Source organism: Hippopotamus amphibius, chromosome 4, assembly GCF_030028045.1.
Source record: "Hippopotamus amphibius kiboko isolate mHipAmp2 chromosome 4, mHipAmp2.hap2, whole genome shotgun sequence".
Taxonomy (NCBI): Eukaryota; Metazoa; Chordata; class Mammalia; order Artiodactyla; family Hippopotamidae; genus Hippopotamus; species Hippopotamus amphibius.
Window position 1 is genome coordinate 158,658,959 of NC_080189.1, and position 21,146 is coordinate 158,680,104.

The window sequence follows — 21,146 nt, forward strand, 5'->3', positions numbered from 1 at the left end:
TTCCTGATGCGTGCTAAAATGTGAGAATCCCTGCTCTGTTCCCTCTGTAACAAAGCGTGATCCATGGGCAGCAGCACAGGCATCACCCAGGAGCTTGCTGGAAATGCGGAACCTCACCCAGACCTGCTGATTCAGAATCTGCATTTAACAAAGTCCCGAGGGGATGCATACAGGGATTAAAGTTTGAGAATACTGCCCTAACTCAATGTTCTCAGCTCAGCTACACATCAGAATCATCTGAGGAGCCTTTTAAATACACCAGTGCTGAGGCCCCACCCCTTATCTGTTAAATGAGAATCCCTGGAGGTGAGGCCCAGGCCTCAATAATTTTGAAAGCTCCCTGGATAATTCTAATGTGCTCTAAGCATCTGCCCTCATCGTGAAAGGAATCAACTAGGAATGATACCTACCCCAGTGCTTTGCACACACTGGGCTATCAAATATTAGTGGAATGGATGGAATGACTACCATTGAAAGCTCTGGGAGGAGAAACATAGAAAAACAGGCAATCTAAAGTTTTCTGCAGTAAAAATTACCCAAACTAGTCAAATTCACATCTCAACCAGATTGGAATCTTCAGGGGATTCTTCATAACCATGTGTCCTGGGATCCCCCGCAACATCAACGTGTGCTCCCCAGACCATCAGGACCACCTGGGAACTTGCTGGAACAAGCCTATCTCGACCCCCACCCCATCCTTAAATCACAATCTGATTTACCCAGACCTCAGGTGATCCACAGGCACAGTGAAGTCTGCGAAGCACCGTTCACTCTGAGGCTCTTTTCCCAAGGTGGGGACTTACCCGCAGCTGAGGCACAGGGCAGAGCAGGTGAAGTACTCATCTGGAAAGAAAGAGCTGTGCGCCATCTGGTCATCAGGGATCTCACCGCTGAAGCGGTCACTCAGGGCCTGCGTGGCGGGAAGGTGACACATGAAGGGACTCGGTGGAGAGCCCGGAGCTCCGGCCCTTCCACTGCCTGCCTCTCTAACAGGCCCTCACTGCTGGCTTATTTCTTACAGGCTCCACAGCTAGAAGAGGGAAGCCAGTGACTTCTGCTCCTTATCCTCAACCTTCTTGGCCCAAGTTGCACCAATGCTCACCACAGGAAACCTCAGAAAGAACCAACCCATTTCCCAAGCGGTCAGAAGTAAGCAAAGTTACAGTTCTCTCCTAATTACCCTGGAAGTTATTATAAACACCTCACACACTCCGTCTTTCATTCAAAACCACCAGATATTGACTAATGCCCACTTCATCTTTGTGAAGCTGGGACCAAGAAACCGACACTCGAGAAGGTGGCTTGTCTTTAAGTCAGAGGCAGGCAGAGCTGAGAAGTGAGCTGGGAGTTTCCTGGGCGTCTCCACCAGTTCTAACCACAAGGGCACAGAACTATCTCTATGGAGAGAAAAGGGTTATCAGCCGAAAAGCAAGGAGGAATTATTACACGTTTTGGCAGCCTTTTATCAACCACAGTAACCTAAAAGACGGTAAATGGCCAAAATAAATGCCAAGAAGATAAAAATATTTGCAGAGACAAACTGAAAATTTTATGTTTAAAGGCAGCTTCCATTTCTAATCCTGTTTCCACTCACTGCTTTATACTGAAAGTATTCTTCAGACTGATTTCTTCCCTCCAGGCCCTTAGACATATGCAGTCGAAAAAGTTATGTAAATTAAACAGAAATGGGCTTTCTGGGCTTTAAAAATTATTAAAAATTATTAAATGCTCACAGTTCCAAGCTTCTAACTCTCAATCTCTATTCTGAGGCAGCCAGGCACTATTCCGGGGAACAGAAGGAATAGTAGCTTAAAACAAAAGGACAAGATGTTACTTACTTCCTTTAGTAAAAAGACAAAAGAAATTTTAAGATGAGATTTGGAAAAGGGGTAGTTTAGGTTTTAAACAAAGGTTCTCAAACTCTGAATGGAATTTCCCTTAAGGAGAACTTATTAAAGTTCCTTTCCCTTTTTTCAATGAAGCCTAATACCCTGAGATGTAAATCAACTGTTTACAAAAGCACATGCTCTCAATGTTGAGTCAGGTCAGGTGTTAAGACAAGAGCAGCAGCAAAGAATGTGTCAAACTAAGGGTGCGGACCTCACCCACGTGCATTCAAATTCAGCTCCTGCAAGGACAGTGCACACACCCATGAAACACCATCTGCCTGCGATGACCCACCAAGTGGCAATCCTTGACTAAGACCAAAAAAAAACCAGCCTAACAATAATACATATACGTCCTGTTCTCTTAGGGGTAATTTTATAAAGAGTAACTTAGAGAAAGCAGCTAAGATTTTTAGAGACTATAAAGAAATATGCATGTGACTATTAATGAGAATAAACGAGAAGCAAGGCAAGTAGAATCACTCACTAGCCTACACCATCCTCCTCTCTCTTACTTCAGGATGTGACCCATCCTTCGGGGATCTTTTCGGTCTCCTTTTCCACGAAGCCTTCCCAACCACTCTGGAAAGACCATGCCTTGCCCTCTCTCAGTGCCTGCTGTCCTCACATCTGAACCAAATACTGTGTGATGAGGCGATGAGGCAAAGCTACAAGCCTCACGTGTATTTTAACCTTTCCTACCTTTGTATCCTCCTCTCGCTGCTAGTAAATGTCCTAACAAGTACTCAGCTAGGACGTCTAGAATGAAGTGCCCCAGCACCAACCCCCATGCACACACCGACCCCTGCCCTTCCCTCCTCACCCTGGCCCTGCCCCTGTGCTAGGCCGCATCCCAGGCCCAAGGGCCCTCCCTACCTTATGGCTAACTACTCATTGATTGGCCAAATCACTGATAACTCAGGCCTGTATTTCTCAAACAGCTGTGTGCACAGCTCTCTGGAGCTAGCTGGTGGAAAAAGAGAACATTATCCTCCTAATGCATCAATTTCTGAAAGATCTGGGGAGGAAGTTATTTTTATATAAAACACAAACATGGATATAGTGTGAAACTGAATGGAAAATTTGCATACATAAAATATGAGACATGCACCCCAGTGTTCACTGCAGCACTATTTACAATAGCCAGGTCATGGAAGCAACCTAAATGTCCATCAACAGACAAAGGGATAAAGAAAACGTGGTACATATATACAATAGAATATGAGCCATAAAAACAGAATGATATTGGGTCATTTGTAGAAATGTGGATGGACCTAGAGACTGTCATACAGAGTGAAGTAAGTCAGAAAAAGAAAAACAAATATCGTATGTTAACACATATATGTGGAATCTAAATGGTACAGATGAACTGGTTTGCAAGGCAGAAATAGAGACACAGATGTAGAGAACAAATGTATGAACACCAAGGAAGGAAAAGGGGTGGGATGAATTGGGAGACTGGAATTGACATATCTACACTAATATGTATAAAATAGATAACTAATGAGAACCTGCTGTATAGCACAGGGAACTCCACTTCACTGTATAGTAGAAACTAACACAACACTGTGAAACAACTATACCCCAATTAAAAAAAAAAAAGTGACACCACAGTGTAAAGCAATTATACTCCAATAAAGAGCTTAAAAAAAAACTCAATCGGAAAACACACACACACACACACACATACACAAAAAGTGAGTCCCCCCCGCAAAGTTATTGCAGCTTGTAGTTGGCAGCTCTGCACTCTCTGTCTCTCTACTTCCTCACCTATGAAATAGGGGTGGCTAGTAGTACCTTCCTCACTAGGGGTCTCCATGGATTCACTGTGAAGATCAAATGAAGCCATTCATGTAGAGCACTTGGCACAGATTAAGAGCTCAGAAAACATTAGCTACCATTATTAATATCATTTTTATCTTTTATGCTGAGAATTCTCTTAGTTTCTCCCTTGGATACCCTCACTAATTCAGTTAACACAGGGGATATAAGAACTTCTCTCCTTTCCATGACAGCTCATTGGTCTTCATGGCTGTTTCACTTGCAGATGAATGCTTAGCTGCAAAAGGATGCTATGTACCTAAAGCAGTGTTAAAATAAGAAAGGAAAAAAAGGAGAGATAACTAAGGAATGCAGAAGCTACTAAAGAGGTATTACGAAAACCAAGGAAGAGCATTTTTAGCCCAGAGTTTTTTCTTTTAAACAGATAACTGAAGGGGATAACCTAAGTACTAGTTCTCCTTAGCAAAAATAATATCAGATTTAGCATGACTCCAACAGCTGAATTCAGAAGGCATGGCACTCCCCAATAAATATAAAATTGCAGCCCAATAATAATGACAGCCAAGGTTTTTTCTGTTCCAAACTGAAGTGGCCTGGTTCACTTCTCTGAAAGTTCTTCAGAAAAATGGGGGCATTTCTAGTATCTCAAGGCTTAGCATGAAACAATCGGCAGCCTAATTCCCAAGGGACAAATCCCCATAGAACCTCTATCATCACCTGCCCTAGACAAACTGTTGGCTTATGTTGACCAAGGCAACACTAACTTCTTATGACATCAGAAAGAGAAGAACTGCCAGACCAACCAGCCTCATCACTTCAGATGCTGTTAACCCATCCTCTCAAATGCTGGGTAACACAAGCATCTCATTTCCCTCACAAGTCACTGAAGAGCTGGCAGTCAGTAACGAAGCCGACCTTACAAGCATCAGGAGGACTTCATGAATCAAGAGTATGGGAACATAACAGTAACTGTTAAAAAGAAAATCTGGTTATTCACGTGGTTTAGATACAAGGGTAAGGAGACAGTGTCTTCCTTCCTCTATAACCTGATTGTTCCTTTCCAGAGTGGACACTACCACCTAATTCATATACTTCATCTTTCAAAACTTCCAAACCTCACATCATTCCACGGTTTCTTGGGTTCTCCTCCTGAGGTCCCAAAGCCATAAGAGGCAGGAAAGGACCTTTCCTGAGAAAGCCTGGGAAAGCACTTGAGACCAGTCTGGAAAAGGTTGCCTGGAAACCAGATGATCTTGAACTTTAGTTGCCTTGGCAACAGTAAGGCTCTTACTACTGAACCTGTAAGTTTAGCCCCCGTCATCAAAGGCTAGCAGTGAATTTTCTGATTCAAAATGGAGACTCTTAGGTAATCCATGATGCCAACCCCTCCCAAAAAATATAATAACTTTATAAATACTTAATAGGTGCTTCCTGATGTGACAGAATTAGAAAGTCAGAGTTACTACATTTATAGAGATCATAGGCTAAAGGAGGTATTACATAAAACCTATACAAATTCAACTTTAAAATGGTTCTCTCCATTATTCAGAACTATAAATACAGGCAACAATACTTAATTCAATACTCAATTCCCTTATTCAATGGGGACCTGAGCATTTCTTTTCTTTAAATAGACTTACTTGATCAGTGAGAATATGTTTTGCTGGTAGGTATCTGGGCTGTTGCTACCAAGGAAACAGAGCAAAGGAGTGAGTGGTCAAGAAGTGGGAAACAACCCAGCTGGGAAAAAAGGACTGGGGCCTGGGACCACAACATGGCTGAATGGCAGGAAGAGTGATCAGGTCAGCAGGATGAATCGGGAAATATACGGGCAAGCTGCTAGAGCAGAAAGTGACTAGATCTCTCACACTCACACACACACACACACACTCTACAAACTCCTCAATCTTTCTCATTAATCACAATTCCTTTTCAATAACGAGCATGAAAAGAGAATATGAGAAAAGAAAAAAAGATTTAACTTCTCTATGATCTGATATATTTAGGGAGAAAAAAATATATATATAAACACACACACACATTATATACATATACTTCTATATGCACTTATGTAGCACCAAAAACTTCTAGAAGCATATGCAAGAAAGTATACAGTGAGAAGGGAGAGGAGAGAAAGAGACTTAAGTCATACCTTACATGTTTCTGTACTATTCAAATTGTTTATCACAAACACACTTTGCTTTTTAACTTAAAAAACAAATATTTAAAATAACCAAACACTCAAATACAACTTATAAGAATGTCCTTTCTAAAGGCAACTGGCAATATGCATTAGGAACCTTTAAAGATGACCACAACTTCTGACCTTCTTAAAAGTGGGAAGGAACATAGCACAGGATAAAAAGCATAGACTTGGGAGTCAGACTACCTGGTTCAAATTCTCCAACACTTATGAGAGAAGTCATCTCAGGCAAATTAACAAACCTCTCTGTGCCTCCATTTCTCTACCTCAGAGTTGGTATGAGGATTAAATGAATGAATATACATGCGGTGCAGAGCACAGTACATTAATAAACACTCCAGAAAGATTGGCCGGCAGGATTGGGAGTTGTAATTTATTCTAAAGAAATAGACAGAATGTGGGCAATACCTTTTAATACTTGGAAAATATAATAAGGAAAAATGGAGACTATTATTAAAATAAGGGCAGAATTACTAAATGTAAAAAATGATCCATTCATATAAATGAAAAAGTATGCAGCTATTTTAAAAATGTTTTCATAGAATATCTAATAGGATGGAAAAAACGCTAGGCTTCAATGTTCCACGGGAAAAAAGGTACCCAAGTGCACATACATACATTCACAACCCTATTTCTCTTTTTACAATAAGTACAAAGAATCATATAATGCCCCATTTTTATTTATCTATTTTTTGCACACTGTTTTTTCTCTGCTATTACAAGGATGCTGCTATTAACATCCTCAAAGAGGTCTCTGTGTTCCTGTGGGAGAGTTTCTTTAAGGAAAATTCCTGGAAATGATATGGTTAGAATATATATTATGCATATCTTTATCTACACTATTGCATTTCAAAGTCGTTGTACTAATTTTACTTCAACTATAAGTTTATACAAGTTTACATTGCTTCATACCCTTTTTGACATTTTATTGCCAAACCCGTCAGTGTCTGCCCTTGCATGTTTGTGGTCTTATTTCTCTGATTACTAGAGATATGAGATTTCTTTATTTGGGCATCACAGTCTTGTTTGTCTCTTATGTGATTTGTCTCTCCATTTTTCCAAAAGGTTTATACATTTTTTCCTAACAACATTCCTGCATATTTTATGTAAGATAAAGAGAAAATCATATAGGAAACAAAATCATATCAATCATTTTAGAATATATTCCTAGGCTTCTTGAAGTGTTTACTTAGTGAGTTAGTGAGAAACTGGACAAGGTAAAGAATAAATACCAGGAGAGAAAGAAGAAAAAAAAAATTGGAGAAACAGCCAAACAAGTTATTTCGGCACTGATAATTTATCTGTTTATGACCATCCTTACTCTTTTGTTCCAAAAAGGTGGGCTACTTATTTTTTAAAAAAATACAACAACATAAAACAAAAAAAAAAGTGGAGGGACTTCCCTGGTGGCACAGTGGTTAACAATCCACCTGCCAAACCCACAGCAAACATCATTCTCAATGGTGAAAAACTGCAAGCATTCCCTCTAAGATCAGGAACAAGACAAGGATGTCCACTCTTGCCACTACTATTCAACATAGTTTTGGAAGTCCTTGCCACAGCAATCAGAGAAGAAAAAGAAGTAAAAGGAATCCAAATTGGACAAGAAGTAAAACTGTCACTGTTCGCAGATGACATGATACTATACATAGAAAATCCTAAAGATGCCACCAGAAAACTACTCGAGCTAATCAATGAATTTGGTAAAGTTGCAGGATACAAAATTAACACACAGAAATCTCTTGCATTTCTATACACTAACAATGAAAGATAAGAAAGAGAAATTAAGGAAACAATCCCATTCACCATTGCAACAAAAAGAATAAAATACCTAGGAATAAACCTAACCAAAGAGGTAAAAGACCTGTACTCAGAAAACTATAAGACACTAATGAAAGAAATCAAAGATGACACAAACAGATGGAGAGACATACCACATTCTTGGATTGGAAGAATCAACATTGTGAAAATGACTATATTACCAAAAGCAATTTACAGATTCAATGCAATCCCGATCAAATTACCAATGGCATTTTTCACAGAACTAGAACAAGAAATTTTACGATTTGTATGGAAACGCAAAAGACCCCGAATAGCCAAAGCAATCTTGAGAAGGAAAGGCGGAGTTGGTGGAATCAGGCTTCCCGACTTCAGCCTATACTACAAGGCTACTGTGAACAAGACAGTATGGTACTGGCACAAAAACAGAAATATAGATCAATGGAACAGGATAGAAAGCCCAGAGACAAACTACGGTCAACCAATCTATGACAAAGGAGGCAAGGATATACAATGGAGAAAAGGCAGCCTCTTCAATAAGTGGTGCTGGGATAACTGGACAGCTACATGTAAAAGAATGAAATTAGAACATTTCCTAACACCATACACAAAAATAAACTCAAAATGGATTAAAGGCCTACATGTAAGGCCAGACACTATAAAACTCCTAGAGGAATACATAGGAAGAACACTCTTCTATGTAAATAACAGCAAGATCTTCTTTGCTCCACCCCCTAGAATAATGGAAATAAAAACAAAAATAAATAAGTGGGACCTAATGAAACTTCAAAGCTTCTGCAAGCAGCAAAGGAAACTATACGCAAGACGAAAAGACAACCCTCAGAATGGGAGAAAATATTTGCAAACAAATCAACAAAGGATTAATCTCCAAAATATATAAACAGTTTATCCAGCTCAATATCAAAAAAATAAACAACCCAATCAAAAAATGGGTAGAAGACCTAAAAAGGCATTTCTCCAAAGAAGATATATGGATGGCCAAGAGGCACATGAAAAGCTGCTCAACATCACTAATTATTAGAGAAATGCAAATCAAAACTACAATGAGATATCACCTCACACCCGTGAGAATGGGCATCATCAGAAAATCTACAAACAGTAAATGCTGGAGAGGGTGTGGAGAAAAAGGAACGCTCTTGCACTGCTGGTGGGAATGTAAATTGATACAGCCACTATGGAGAACAGTATGGAGGTTCCTTGCAAAACTAAAAATAGAACTACCATATGACCCAGCAATCCCACTGCTGGGCATATACCCAGAGAATACCATAATTCAAAAAGACACATGCACGCCAATGTTCACTGCAGCACTATTTACAATAGCCAGGACATGGAAGCAACCTAAATGTCCATCAACAGATGAATGGATAAAGAAGATGTGGTACATATATACAATGGAATATTACTCAGCTGTAAAAAGCAATGGATATGAAAGCTTGTTGAGAGATGGACCAGATGTATTGTAAAGCAAGGAGATTATGTCGAAAAATGTTGTAGTTGTCTTTTATAAAAGTTAATTAAAATTCTAAAAAAAAAAAAAAAAGCAATGGAACTGGGACATTTGTGGAGACATGGATGGACCTAGAGACTGTCATACAGAGTGAAGTGAGTCAGAAAGAGAAAAACCGGGCTTCCTAGGTGGTGCAGTGGTTAAGAATCTGCCTGCCAATGCAGGGGACATGGGTTCGAGCCCTGCTCCAGGAAGATCCCACATGCCACAGAGCAACTAAGCCCATGCGCCACAACTATTAAGCCTGCACTTTAGAGCCAGTGAGCCACAACTATTGAGCCCATGTGCTGCAACTACTGAAGCCCACGTGCCTAGAGCCCGTGCTCCGCAACAAGAGAAGCCACGGCAATAAGGAGCCCGCGCAGCACAATATGGAGGAGCCCCCACTCGCCGCAACCAAAGCAAGCCTGCGCACAGCAAAAAAAAGACCCAACACAGCCAATTAAATAAATAAATTTAAAAAAAAAAAGAGAAAAACAAATATCGTATATTAACACATATATGTGGACTATAGAAAAATGGTACAAATCAACTGGTTTGCAAGGCAGAAATGAAGACACAGATGTAGAGAACAAACATATGGACACCAAGTGGGGAAAGCGGGGAGGGTTGGGGGGGTAATGAATTGGGAGATTGGGATACCAAATTGTACACTCTAAATATATGCCGTTTATTGTAAACAATAAAAAATAAAAAATTGAAAAAAAAAAAGAATCCACCTGCCAATGTAAGGGACACAGATTCGAGTCCTGGTCCGGGAAGATCCCACATGCCACAGAGCAACTAAGCCACTACTGAGCCTGTGCTCTAGAGCCGGCGAACCACAACTACTGAGCCCATGCACAGCCACTACTGCAGCCCATGCACTTAGAGCCCATGCTCCGCAACAAGAGAAGCCACTGCACTGAGAAGCCTAAGCACTGCAACAAAGAGTAGCCCCGGCTTGCCACAACTAGAGAAAGCCCACATGCAACAGCAAATACTCAACGCAGCCAAAAATAAAAATAAATAAATAATAAATAAATCCTTAACAAAAATAAAAAATAAACTTCAAAAAATAAATAAAATTTAAAAAATAAGTAAAAACAAAACAACCTGAGAAAGACAAAAACAATTTTTTCAAGGATTTGAGTAAGTTCCAAGACCCCACAGTTCCCTGGGGAGAGCACAAAACACACGCATAAACAGGTAACTCCTTCCCATGGACAGAGCAGTGGGCCCACATCTCAGTACAGCACAGACCCTGCCTCAGAGATCAGAAAATACAGGAGCCACATAAACTCTGAGGACAGCAATTACCAAGAATCCTCAAAACTCCCGCCCATCACAGAAAGCTTCATGAATCATAACACCTCATAAGAACACAGTGTAACTCTTTTTCTCAAAAGCACTTAACCAAAGGAGAAAAAAGAAAAAAAAAGTACCTAACAAACTGGCCTGGAGTAGGAGACCCAAGACACCTGCGGGTAGAATCCCTGCGCACTACTTACTGCTTACAGCACTTGGTGTCCCTGAAGGTCTTATTTAAACTTTAAGCTGGGTGAGCTTTGAGAAAACCTAGGGAACTCTATAATCCAACCATTGGCATAGTCATCAATATTCACACTGATCAGATTTTACAGCCCTTTGTATAACACAGTATGGATTCAGCCACTTTTAAGAATGCTTGCAATACTTGGGTGTAATCTTCCACTTTACCTCTGAGCCATCACAAGGACACTGGCCAGTAAATCTAAGTATACTTTAACCTCAAATTCTAATTAGAAATAAGTATTTCATGAATTATTCAAATATAATCATTTTTCATAGTTTTTTTCCCCCTTCATATTATTCACATTAGTTAACACTTATTGAACATTTACTACAAACAAGTACTTTGTTTCTTAAAGTATGTGTTCTCATATCATCCCCTCCTCAACTTCATCAGGAACATCCTACTACTGCCCCTATTTTAAAGATGAGGAAAGGTCTGAAGAAGTACTATAAGGGCAAGGACTGCTGTCTATCTTATTCTCCACTGTATTCCCAGCACCTGAAATGTAGTCTGCCTGGTACAGAGGTTCACTCATTTATTTGCTGAATGAATGAAGGAAGGAAGGAAGGAAAAGACAAACTAATTTCCTAAGACCAAGCAGCAGGTAAATGGCAGAACTGGGATTCCAACGCAAGTCTGTCTGACTCCAAAGTCCAAGCTTTTATAGCCCAGTCAGGCTGCTAACAACAAAATACCACAGACTGGGCAGCTTATAAACAACAGAAATTCATCCCCCACATTTCTGCAGCTGGAAGTCCAAGATCAGGGTGCCAGCATGGTGGCCTTCCAGTGAGGGTCTGCTTTCCAGTTCTCAGATGGTGCCTTCTCACTGTGTCCTCTCTTGGTGAAAGAGACCAAGGAGCTCTCTGGGGCTTCTTTTATAAGGGCACTGATGTCAGCTTGAGGACTCCATCCTGATGACCAGATCACCCAATCAGCTCCCAAAAGCCCTCTTAATATCATCACATTGGGCATTAGGATTTCAACATATGAATTTGGGATGATACAAACATTCAGCCTTCAGCAAGCACTATGCAAAAACCATAACCCCTCCTTTTTAAAAAAAAAAAAAAATTTTCATTTTGATATAATTTCAAACTTGTAGAAAAGTTGCAAGAATAGTACCAAGAACTCCCATATATAATTTACCCACATTCATAAACTGTTTACATTGTGTCCCACTGCAAACCTTTTAAACTCCCTTCCAGCCTCAGGTGCTATGCCCTAACCCTCAGGGCACCCCTGAATCCCTAGTTCAAGTGGTCATGTCAACACTTCCCTGTCCTTTCTCCCAATCCCAGCACTCCCAGCACAGCCCCAGCGGCCCTGCTCCCTCCCTGCTCCTCTGTCCTCAGCCTGCAGGCACGGTGACACAGAGGTGCACAGAAAGCAAACCGAAAAAAGGAAGCAGGAGTGGCAGGAGCTGATTTGATGAATTCATTATGAAGAATGGTAAAATAAGGTTTTTCTCAAAGATGAGGACCTGTCACCTTTTAACTATCATCCAAGATTCCTCCGGACTCATGTTCCTGGCAAGATGAGGCCATTCGACAGGTGCAAACTCCACTCATGCCCCTCCTTTCATATAGCCTCTCTTTCCAGCCCAGGTTTCCAATCACTGGCAACACCAACAAAAGCTGGAGAACTGAGTGTTCTCACCACCCACTCATACCCCAATGAGAAGCCCTCGGGGCAGAAGCCAACTGACCTTCAGGGCTTTGAAGATGACCCCCGGGTGCCGGGGAGAACGGGTGGTGTTGTTCTCCAGTTGCTGCTCCAAAGCACGTCGAAGACCAGAAAAGTCCGTGGGAGGGTTGTACGTCCTCGTTCCCTTGTAGTGAATAGAACTGAAGGCTTCAGGGAAGCGGCCCAGTTTCCGGAACCGGTCCTGGATAAGCTTCTCAGGCACCTCAGAAGGGTGATCTGGGCAAGCAGAAACAGGTACATGAACAGTGGCCTTGCTTTAAAAGAAAAAAAAAAGTCACCTGTCTTTCATTATAAAAGGAATATATAGTTTGGCTCCGTGCATATATAAAGTACATAACCAGGCAGAACTGATCTATGCTGTTGGAATTAGGTTACCTTCACCTAGAAGGGAGCACAAGCAGGGCTTCTAGGAAGTGGGTGTATCATTATCTAGTACTGAATTCATGTGTATGCTCAGCTTGTAAAAATGCATCACGTATACATTTTTGATATAATGTGCGCTTTTTGGTATGCACAGTACACTTCAAGGAACTGCCTTTTTAAAAAAAATGTGTAAAAAATCCAATCATGTCAAAGCATAAAAAGAAAGAAATGTATTTGTCCTCTGCTCCCTCCTACTCCTCAAAGGTAACTACAGGTCAATGTTTTCCCTTTCAGGCTTTTTTTTTCCCCTACACAATTACCATCACATACATGCAACTTGCTTTTATCACTCAATAAAATACTGTAAGCATGTGTCCTTGTCGTGATACACTCTGAGGGGTTCTTTATTCTTTGTAACAGCTAGTCTTCCATCCTATGGACACATTTCACCAGTCACCTATAATGAGCATTTAACATAAACAGCTACTTTGATGGGACTTCCTTAGTGGCACAGTGGTTAAGATTCATACTCCCAATGCAGGGGCCCCGGGTTCCATTCCCAGTTAGGGAACTAGAGCCCACATGCAAGCTACAACCAAGAGCTCACGTCACAACTAAGGAGCCCTTCAGCTGCAACTAAGAAGCCCACCTGCCACAACCAAGGAGCCCATGAGCCACAACTAAAGAGCATGCCTGCTGCAACTGACCCAGCACAACCAAATTAAATAAATAAATAAATATTTTTTAAAATAAAATAAACAGCTGCTTTGAAAGTGCTGGTCTTATGCTAGTGAAGCTGTGGACAAACTGCCAGCATGTGAGGGTATCAGCTTCCCCACAGCTTCACCAACATCTATCCAGAAATCTGGGAAGCAGCAATGTAAAATTCAATAACTATTTTGGAGGCAGAACCTGGAAGAACTTTTTGTTTTAATTTCCTTTAATATTTTAACAACAAAATCACTTCAATTAACACTGGAGGGACTTCCTAGGTGGCGCAGTGGTTAAGAATCTGCCTGTCAATGCAGGGGATACAGGTTCGAGCCCTGCTCCAGGAAGATCCCACATGCCACAGAACTAAGCCCGTGCGCCACAACTACTGAGCCTGTGCTCTAGAGCCCATAAGCCACAACTATTGTGCCCACGTGCCACAACTACTGAAGCCCACGAGCTTAGAGCCTGTGCTCCACAAGAGAAGCCACGGCAATGAGGAGCCCCCGCAACACAATGAAGAGTAGCCCCTGCTTGCCACGAGTAGAGAAAGCCAGAATGCAGCAAAGTTCAATGCAGCCAATAAATAAATACATTTCTAAAAAAAAAAAACAAAACACTGGAAATACGGCTTTAGCTCAAATTTAAAGGTACAGTCATCAAAGAGAAGTAGCCAAAATTCTGCAGTTAATCCCTAAGCCCATCTCCTCCTGAACTTTTCCTGTGGCAGTCACTTCTTTTTTTTTTTTCATAAATTTATTTATTTATTTATTTTATTTATTTATTGGCTGCATTGGGTCTTTGTTGCTGCACACAGGCTTTCTCTAGTTGCTGCAAGCGGGGGCTACTCTTCATTGTGGTGTGCGGGCTCCTCATTGTAGTGGCTTCTCTTGTTGTGGAGCACGGGCCCTAGGCGTGTGGGCTTCAATAGTTGCGGCACATGGGCTCAGTAGTTGTGGCTCACGGGCTCTAGAGCACAGGCTCAATAGTTGTGGTGCACGGGCTTAGTTGCTCCACGGCATGTGGGATCTTCCCAGCGCAGGGCTTGAACCCGTGTCCCCAGCATTGGCAGGCAGATTCTTTACCACTGTGCCACCTAGGAAGTCCTGGCAGTCACTTTTGAAGGAAGGAGCAGCAATATCCCAGGGCAGCCCATCAGCAAGTGACTTCTCCCAACACCACCCAGGAGCCTGACCACCTGCACTTCCTCCCAACATCAGCTCCCAGCTTGGCCCTGGACAACTAATTGCTCCCAAATGATTATGGGAGCTTGGTCTGCTCATTTGTAAAACAGAGGTAATTCATTTGCCTACTAATTCCCACCTAGGAATCCTCTGTCCAAAAAAGGACCAGGATCTAACAAAATCAGAAAGTCTACAAGACAGAGAAATAGGTAATTATCAATTTGCCCACAATTCTGGCACCTCTCCAACCCTGTATAAACTCTGGCTGTCTTGGTTCCATCTTAAGATTTCAGGAAACAGTGATGCTATTCCATCACTGGATTTAGGAGTTAGAGACCTTGTTTCGAATCCCAATTTTGCAACCTGCTAGCTGGAACCTCCTTGGTTACATAACCTAAGCTCTCTGAGTTCAGTTTCTTCATATTTCTGTAAAATATGGCTGCTGCTGACCGAGCTGAATAACAAAGATACATTAAGTTAGCTTTTTTTTTTAAATGTTGGGACTTCCCTGGCAGTCCAGTGGTCAAGACGTGCACTTCCACTGCAGGGGGGCACAGGTTCAATCCCTGGTCAGGGAACTAAGATCCCATATACCACGCAGCGAGGCCAAAAAATAAAAATAAATAACTTAAATTTAAAAAAATTTTTTAAATGTTATCTTTGTTACTCAGCATTTGTTTAAAAAACAATAACAACAACAAACACCTAGCATAGTGCATGGCACAAAGCAAAAAGAAGTTACTTTTGAAAGGCTGGTTATTTCAAAATCTTGACCTGGAAATTAGACCTTCTCCTCACCAAAGTTATAAAGATCCAAAGTGGCATAAAAATGCTGATCACAGGAGGCATCCTAAAGCTAGCATTCCCGGGACCTCCCTGGTGACGCAGTGGTTAAGAATGCAGGGGACACAGGTTTGATCCCTGGTCTAGGAAGATCCCACATGCCTTGGAGCAACTAAGCCCGTGCACCACAACTACTGAGCCTGTACTCTAGAGCCCTCGAGCCACAACAACTGAGCCCGAGTGCCACAACTACTGAAGCCTGCACACCTAGAGCCCATGCTCCACAACAAGAGAAGCCACTGCAATAAGAAGCCCACATACCCCAATGAAGAGAAGCCCCGCTCGCTGAAACTAAAGAAAGCCCATGATATGTGTATAAAAACAGATGATTGAACTTGGTGTACCCCCAAAAAAATAATAAAAAAAAAAAAGAAAGCCCATGCACAACAAAGACCCAACTCAGCCAATAAATTAAAATAAATTTATTTATTTATTTAAAAAATTTTTTAAATAAATAAAATTAGCATTTCCAACCCCCTCTCCTTATCTTAGCGTCCCAGGCTAATGAAGCTCTTCTCCCACTCCAGAATATTTAGATTTCTCATCTTTCCACTAGACCCAGGTCCTTAAGATTCTAACTCCTTAATACAGTCCCAGTCTTCCACTTCCCTCCTATTGCCCTGGCTCAGGCCCCATCACTCCTCACCTAGTACTATGATAACCTTCTAGCCATCTCCCTGCCTCCAGGCATGCCTCTCTAGTTCATCCTGCAACAGGCTGCCAGGGATCTTTTGAAAACACAGATTTGATCACATAACTCCCTGATTAAAATCCTTCAGGGGGGGCTTCCTAGGTGGCGCAGTGGTTGAGAATCCACCCGCCAATGCAGGGGACACGGGTTCAATCCCTGCTCCAGGAAGATCCCACATGCCGCGGAGCAACTAAGCCCGTGCGCCACAACTATTGAGCCCATGTGCTGTAACTACTGAAGCCCACACGCCTAGAGCCCACGCTCTGCAACAAGAGAAGCCACAGAAAGGAGGAGCCCGCGCACCACAATGAAGAGTAGCCCCCACTCACCACAACTAAAAAGAAAGCCCACGCACAGCAAAAAAGACCCAACACAGCCAATAAAATAAATAAATTAGTTAATTAAAAAAAATCCTTCAGGGGCTCTTATCATCCTTGAGACCTATATTGAGGCCATCCATGCATGATCTGATCCCTAAGTATGTCCACCATTCCCTCCCACACAATCTATGCTTCAGACACACTGAGCCTCTTCATTCAGCAAATATCTAATAAGAGCTTACTGTGTATCAAGCACTCATCTAGGCTCTTCAAAGGCAGCAGTGAATAAGACAGGCAGGGTTCCTGCCTTCATAGAGTTTCCATTCAAGGGGAAAAGACAAAAAACAAGTAAACAGACAGGATATTTTCAGACAACGACAGGTGCCTTGATGCACATGAACAGGGTGATGCAATAAGACTGTGCCCACCAGGGTACAAGATGGACCACTTTAAAGGAGACACTTGGGAAAGGCTCCAAGGGGGTGACAGTTGAGCTGAATTTGAAAGAGGAAGGCTAGCTGGGGGAAGATTGTTCCAGGTAGACAGAGTTGCACATGCAAAGATGGGAACAGATAAAAGGCTGGTGTAGCTAGTAGAGGGAGTAAAAGCGGGTAACTAGGGAAAGAGTTCAGAGACAGAGGCAGGAGGTAGAGTGAGGAGACCATAATTAGGAGTTTGGATTTTATTTTGATGTAGTGGAAAGCCATTGGCAGGTTGTAAACAGGAGTATGACATGATCTAAATTATAAATTAAGCTTTTAAAAAGCATCACTCCCCGTGCTTTGTGGAGGACGCATTGAAGGGGGCAAGAATGGAATCCAGGAACTCACTGTACAACTACCTGCAGTTCCCTAGATGCAACGAGCTCCTTCAGACCACTAGGGATTTCCTCTTCCTAGAGCATCCTTCCTCCCCTCCTCTATCTAGCCAAGTATCTAGAGTTCAAATGTCACCTCCTCTTTCCTAGATTTCATAAGGAGGTATAAAGGGTTCCTGCCCTGCACTCTCACAGCTCCAAGACCTACATCCACCACAGAACAGAACACGTGTGGTCTCTCCAACTAGACTATCAGCTAGTCAAGGGTGGGAACTGTTTTTTCTTTTCAGCTTGGGGTCCCAGTGCTCAGCACATGACACTGTGCACTTAATAAACTTTGTTGACTGAATGAACATAAATAATGTAACTGTTTTAGGGGCCAATACTACTGTCCCCACCTGCACCCAATCACTGTCGTCGCACCTGCTCCCTCAACCCCCGACTCAGGTGATGCTCTTGCTTCCTATTTCTCTAAGAAAATAGAAACAATAAGACAACTTCCACACACACACACCCCCCATATCTACCTATTTACCCATAACCATGTCCATATAATCAACCTTCTCTCCTACTGTTATGGATGGACTGTCCATGCCCCTAAGGTCAACCCTCCATCTGTCTATCACTCCTGCTTTCTCTCCTACATCTGCATTTCTTCCTTTCTAGTGAATCATTCCATTCATTACACAAGTATCTGTAAAACCTCACATCTTAAATTTTAAAAAAGGGAAAACTCCTTGAAATCCCACATCAGCCTCCAGCTATTACTTCATTTGTCAGCTTCCCTTTATAGAGAGAACTCTTTGAAAGAGGAGAATATACTGCCTTAAGTTTTCTCCTTCTATTCTCTTGATCCCACTCTGCTCAAGCTTTCATGCCCACCACCCCTGGGAAACAGTCCTATCCAGACCACCAAGGACCTCTATATCGCCAAAGCCAACAGGCAATTCTCAACGCTCATTCTGACCACGAGCAGATTCGGACATGCTTGATCACTCCATCCTTCTTGAGATACTTCCTTATGTCTTGCCCAGGCAGAAATTTTTCTGAGCCATCTACCACCACCAAGTTGCTACTGCAGCCCAATGTACCCAGAAAGGTCAATGTGTGACACAGTACCCCATCTACTCACCAGAGCCCAGCAGCTGGGTGTGCACAGTCTCGTGGAAAATGATAACAGCAGGGCCCAGGGTGGACAGGGGGACATCCAGGCCACAGCGGGCAGTGGTAGCCTTGAGCTCCTTGGTGAAGTGCTTCAGATAAGCTTCTGAGGCGTCCCCAAGGAACTTGAAGAGGTCATTGTGCAGTCGGTCTGCATGAGTTCGATAGATGACGAGGTCTGAGATGGCCAGGACCTTAAGCAGCAGCCGTGTTCTCTGGCTTAGATTCACTGTGGCCCCCAAGAGACCTTCTGTGTCTATCACTGCTACTCTGTGGACTGGGTCATAAGCTGCCCACACTCCCACAGTGCAGGACTCCTGGGCAGGGGAGGTTTTGAAGACTTCCCGGCCATAAAAGAAAGTGTGGTTGAGGGTATGAGACTTCCCATCCCCAGTATTTCCAAAAATGGAAACCACTTTCAGATGCTGATCAGGTTTGCAGTCCAATTTCCTGATAAAGTCCTCTTCATTCGTCACCTTCCCAAAAAGGGGGGGGGAAAGACAATGAAATATGGAAACTGCAAAATGGCTAGAAACCCCTTAAGAAGAACAAGTGCTTCCCAGGGTCCCTTGATAGACTTGTCAAGGTGGCAAGGAAAAGAAGCTCCAGGAGAACACCCTCTCACCCTGCACTTACCCCTAGCAAACAGCTAACGGGAACTTTTAAAGCCTCAGTCAGTATGAGAACTTAGGAGCTAAAACTATAAACTCTTAGAATAAGACACAGCAGGAAATTTTGTGACCATGGATTAGGCAATGGCTTCTTAGATATGACACCAAAAGCAATATGACAAAAGAAAAAAATAGATAAAATGGACTTCATCAAAATTAAAAACTTTTACTCTGCAAAGGATACCATCAAGTGAAAAGACAACCCAAAGAATGGGAGAAAATATCTGCAAATCACATATCTGATAAGGGACTAGTGGTCCAGAATATATAAATAATTCTTATAACAAGTAAAAAATAACCTAATTAAATATTAAGCAAAAAAACTGAGTGGACATTTCTCCAAAGAAGATATACAAAAGGTCAATAAGCACATGAAAAGATGCTCAGCACCACAGTCATCAGGGAAACGCAAATCAAAACCACAACAGGGTATCCCTTCACACTCACTAGGATGGCTGTGATCAAAAAGACAATAACGGCGCCTCCCAGGTGCCGCAGAGGCTGACTCCACACTCCCAACGCAGGGGGCCCAGCTTTGATCCCTGGTCAGGGAACTAGATCCCACAAGCATGTCACAACTAACAGCTCGAATGCCACAACTAAGGAGCCCTCATACCGCATCTAAGGAGCTAGCAAGCTGCAACTAAGGAGCCTGCCTGCCGCAACTAAGACCTGGAGCAACCAAATAAATAAATTTTTTTTTTAAAGATAATAGCAAGTTTTGGTGAGAATATGGAGAAATTTCAATGCTCATACACTGCCAGTGAGAATGTAAAATGGCACAGCCACTCTGGAAAACAGTAATGGCAGTTTCTGAAAAAGTGAAACATAGAGATACCATATGTCTAAGTAGTTCCACTCCTAGGTATAAACCCAAGAGAACTAAAAACACACGTCCACACAAAACGTGAACCTGAGTGTTCATAGCAGCAGCATCCATAATAGCCAAAGGTGGAAACAACCCACATGTCCATCAGCTGATGAATGGATACACAAAATATGGTATATCCATACAATGGAGTATTATTCAGCCATAAAAAGGAAGTACTGATACATGCTACAACATGGATGAAACTTAAAAATATTATGTTAAGTGAAAGAAGCCAGACACAAAATGTTACATATCCTTTAATTCCATTTATATGAAATGTCTGTAACAGGCCAATTCACAGAGACAGAAAGCATGTTAGCCGTTGCCAGAGGCTAGGGAAAGCAGGGAATACGGAGTGACTGCTATTGGGTACAGGGTTTCTATTTGGGGTGGTAAAGATGTTCTGAAATTAGATAAAGCTAAGGGCTGTACAACTTTATGAAAATACTAAAAACACTGAACTGTACACTTTAAAAGGATGATAAAAACATATGTGAATTACACCTAAATAAAGCTGTTTAAAAAAAGAACAACTTATCTATCCATAATTCCAACTTCATCTATCCATAATTCCCCTGTTTACAGTTTAAAGAACACTGCACTCCTTGTAAAAAGGCAATCTAGGAAGGAAGAGACCTGATGCCACTGAGACCCCAGAATGGAGTTCCAGAAAGATGCTCAGAGGCTCTCTTAGAATACAGAATGCCAGGGTCAAAGCTCCTAATTCAAACTGGCAGTGTTCTACTCCAGCTAAAGGCGGGATGCACCTTTACACCTAGTATCCTCCAGCCGTAAGAGAAAAATCACATTCCTGATTCTCAAGAGCCTGCTGGTTTGATAAAGAGAAGTTAGAGAAATGTAGACAGACCACTGGGTGTGACAATAATGTCTTCATTTCCCATAATCTCATCAAGATGGTAACGCACTCATCCTATTAATAACATCACTACTGTTACATTAATAGCCTTAATGTTAATGATAATATTAATAATTTTATTTACTGAATGCCCACTGCAGTGACAGTGCCCTTCACTGGATCCATGAGGGCAGAACTGAGTCTATCTTTACATCCCTAGTACCTGGGACACAGCC

At 42.0% G+C, this 21,146-nt stretch overlaps 1 protein-coding gene across 5 annotated transcripts in view; it reads right to left on the reverse strand.

Moving 5' to 3' along the window:
* The window catches only part of ZFYVE1 (zinc finger FYVE-type containing 1), a 50,879-nt gene that overhangs the window by 9,250 nt on the left and 20,483 nt on the right, over window positions 1-21,146 (reverse strand). For 3 of the 5 annotated variants that reach the window (XM_057733793.1, XM_057733792.1, XM_057733794.1), the window contains 3 exons: window positions 18,484-18,988; window positions 12,424-12,638; window positions 804-910 (listed from right to left, as the gene is read on the reverse strand). In XM_057733793.1, the coding sequence (XP_057589776.1) occupies window positions 804-910; window positions 12,424-12,638; window positions 18,484-18,988 (827 nt within the window). The remainder of the gene's footprint in view (window positions 1-803; window positions 911-12,423; window positions 12,639-18,483; window positions 18,989-21,146) is intronic. The other 2 variants (XM_057733795.1, XM_057733796.1) reach the window with 1 other exon arrangement.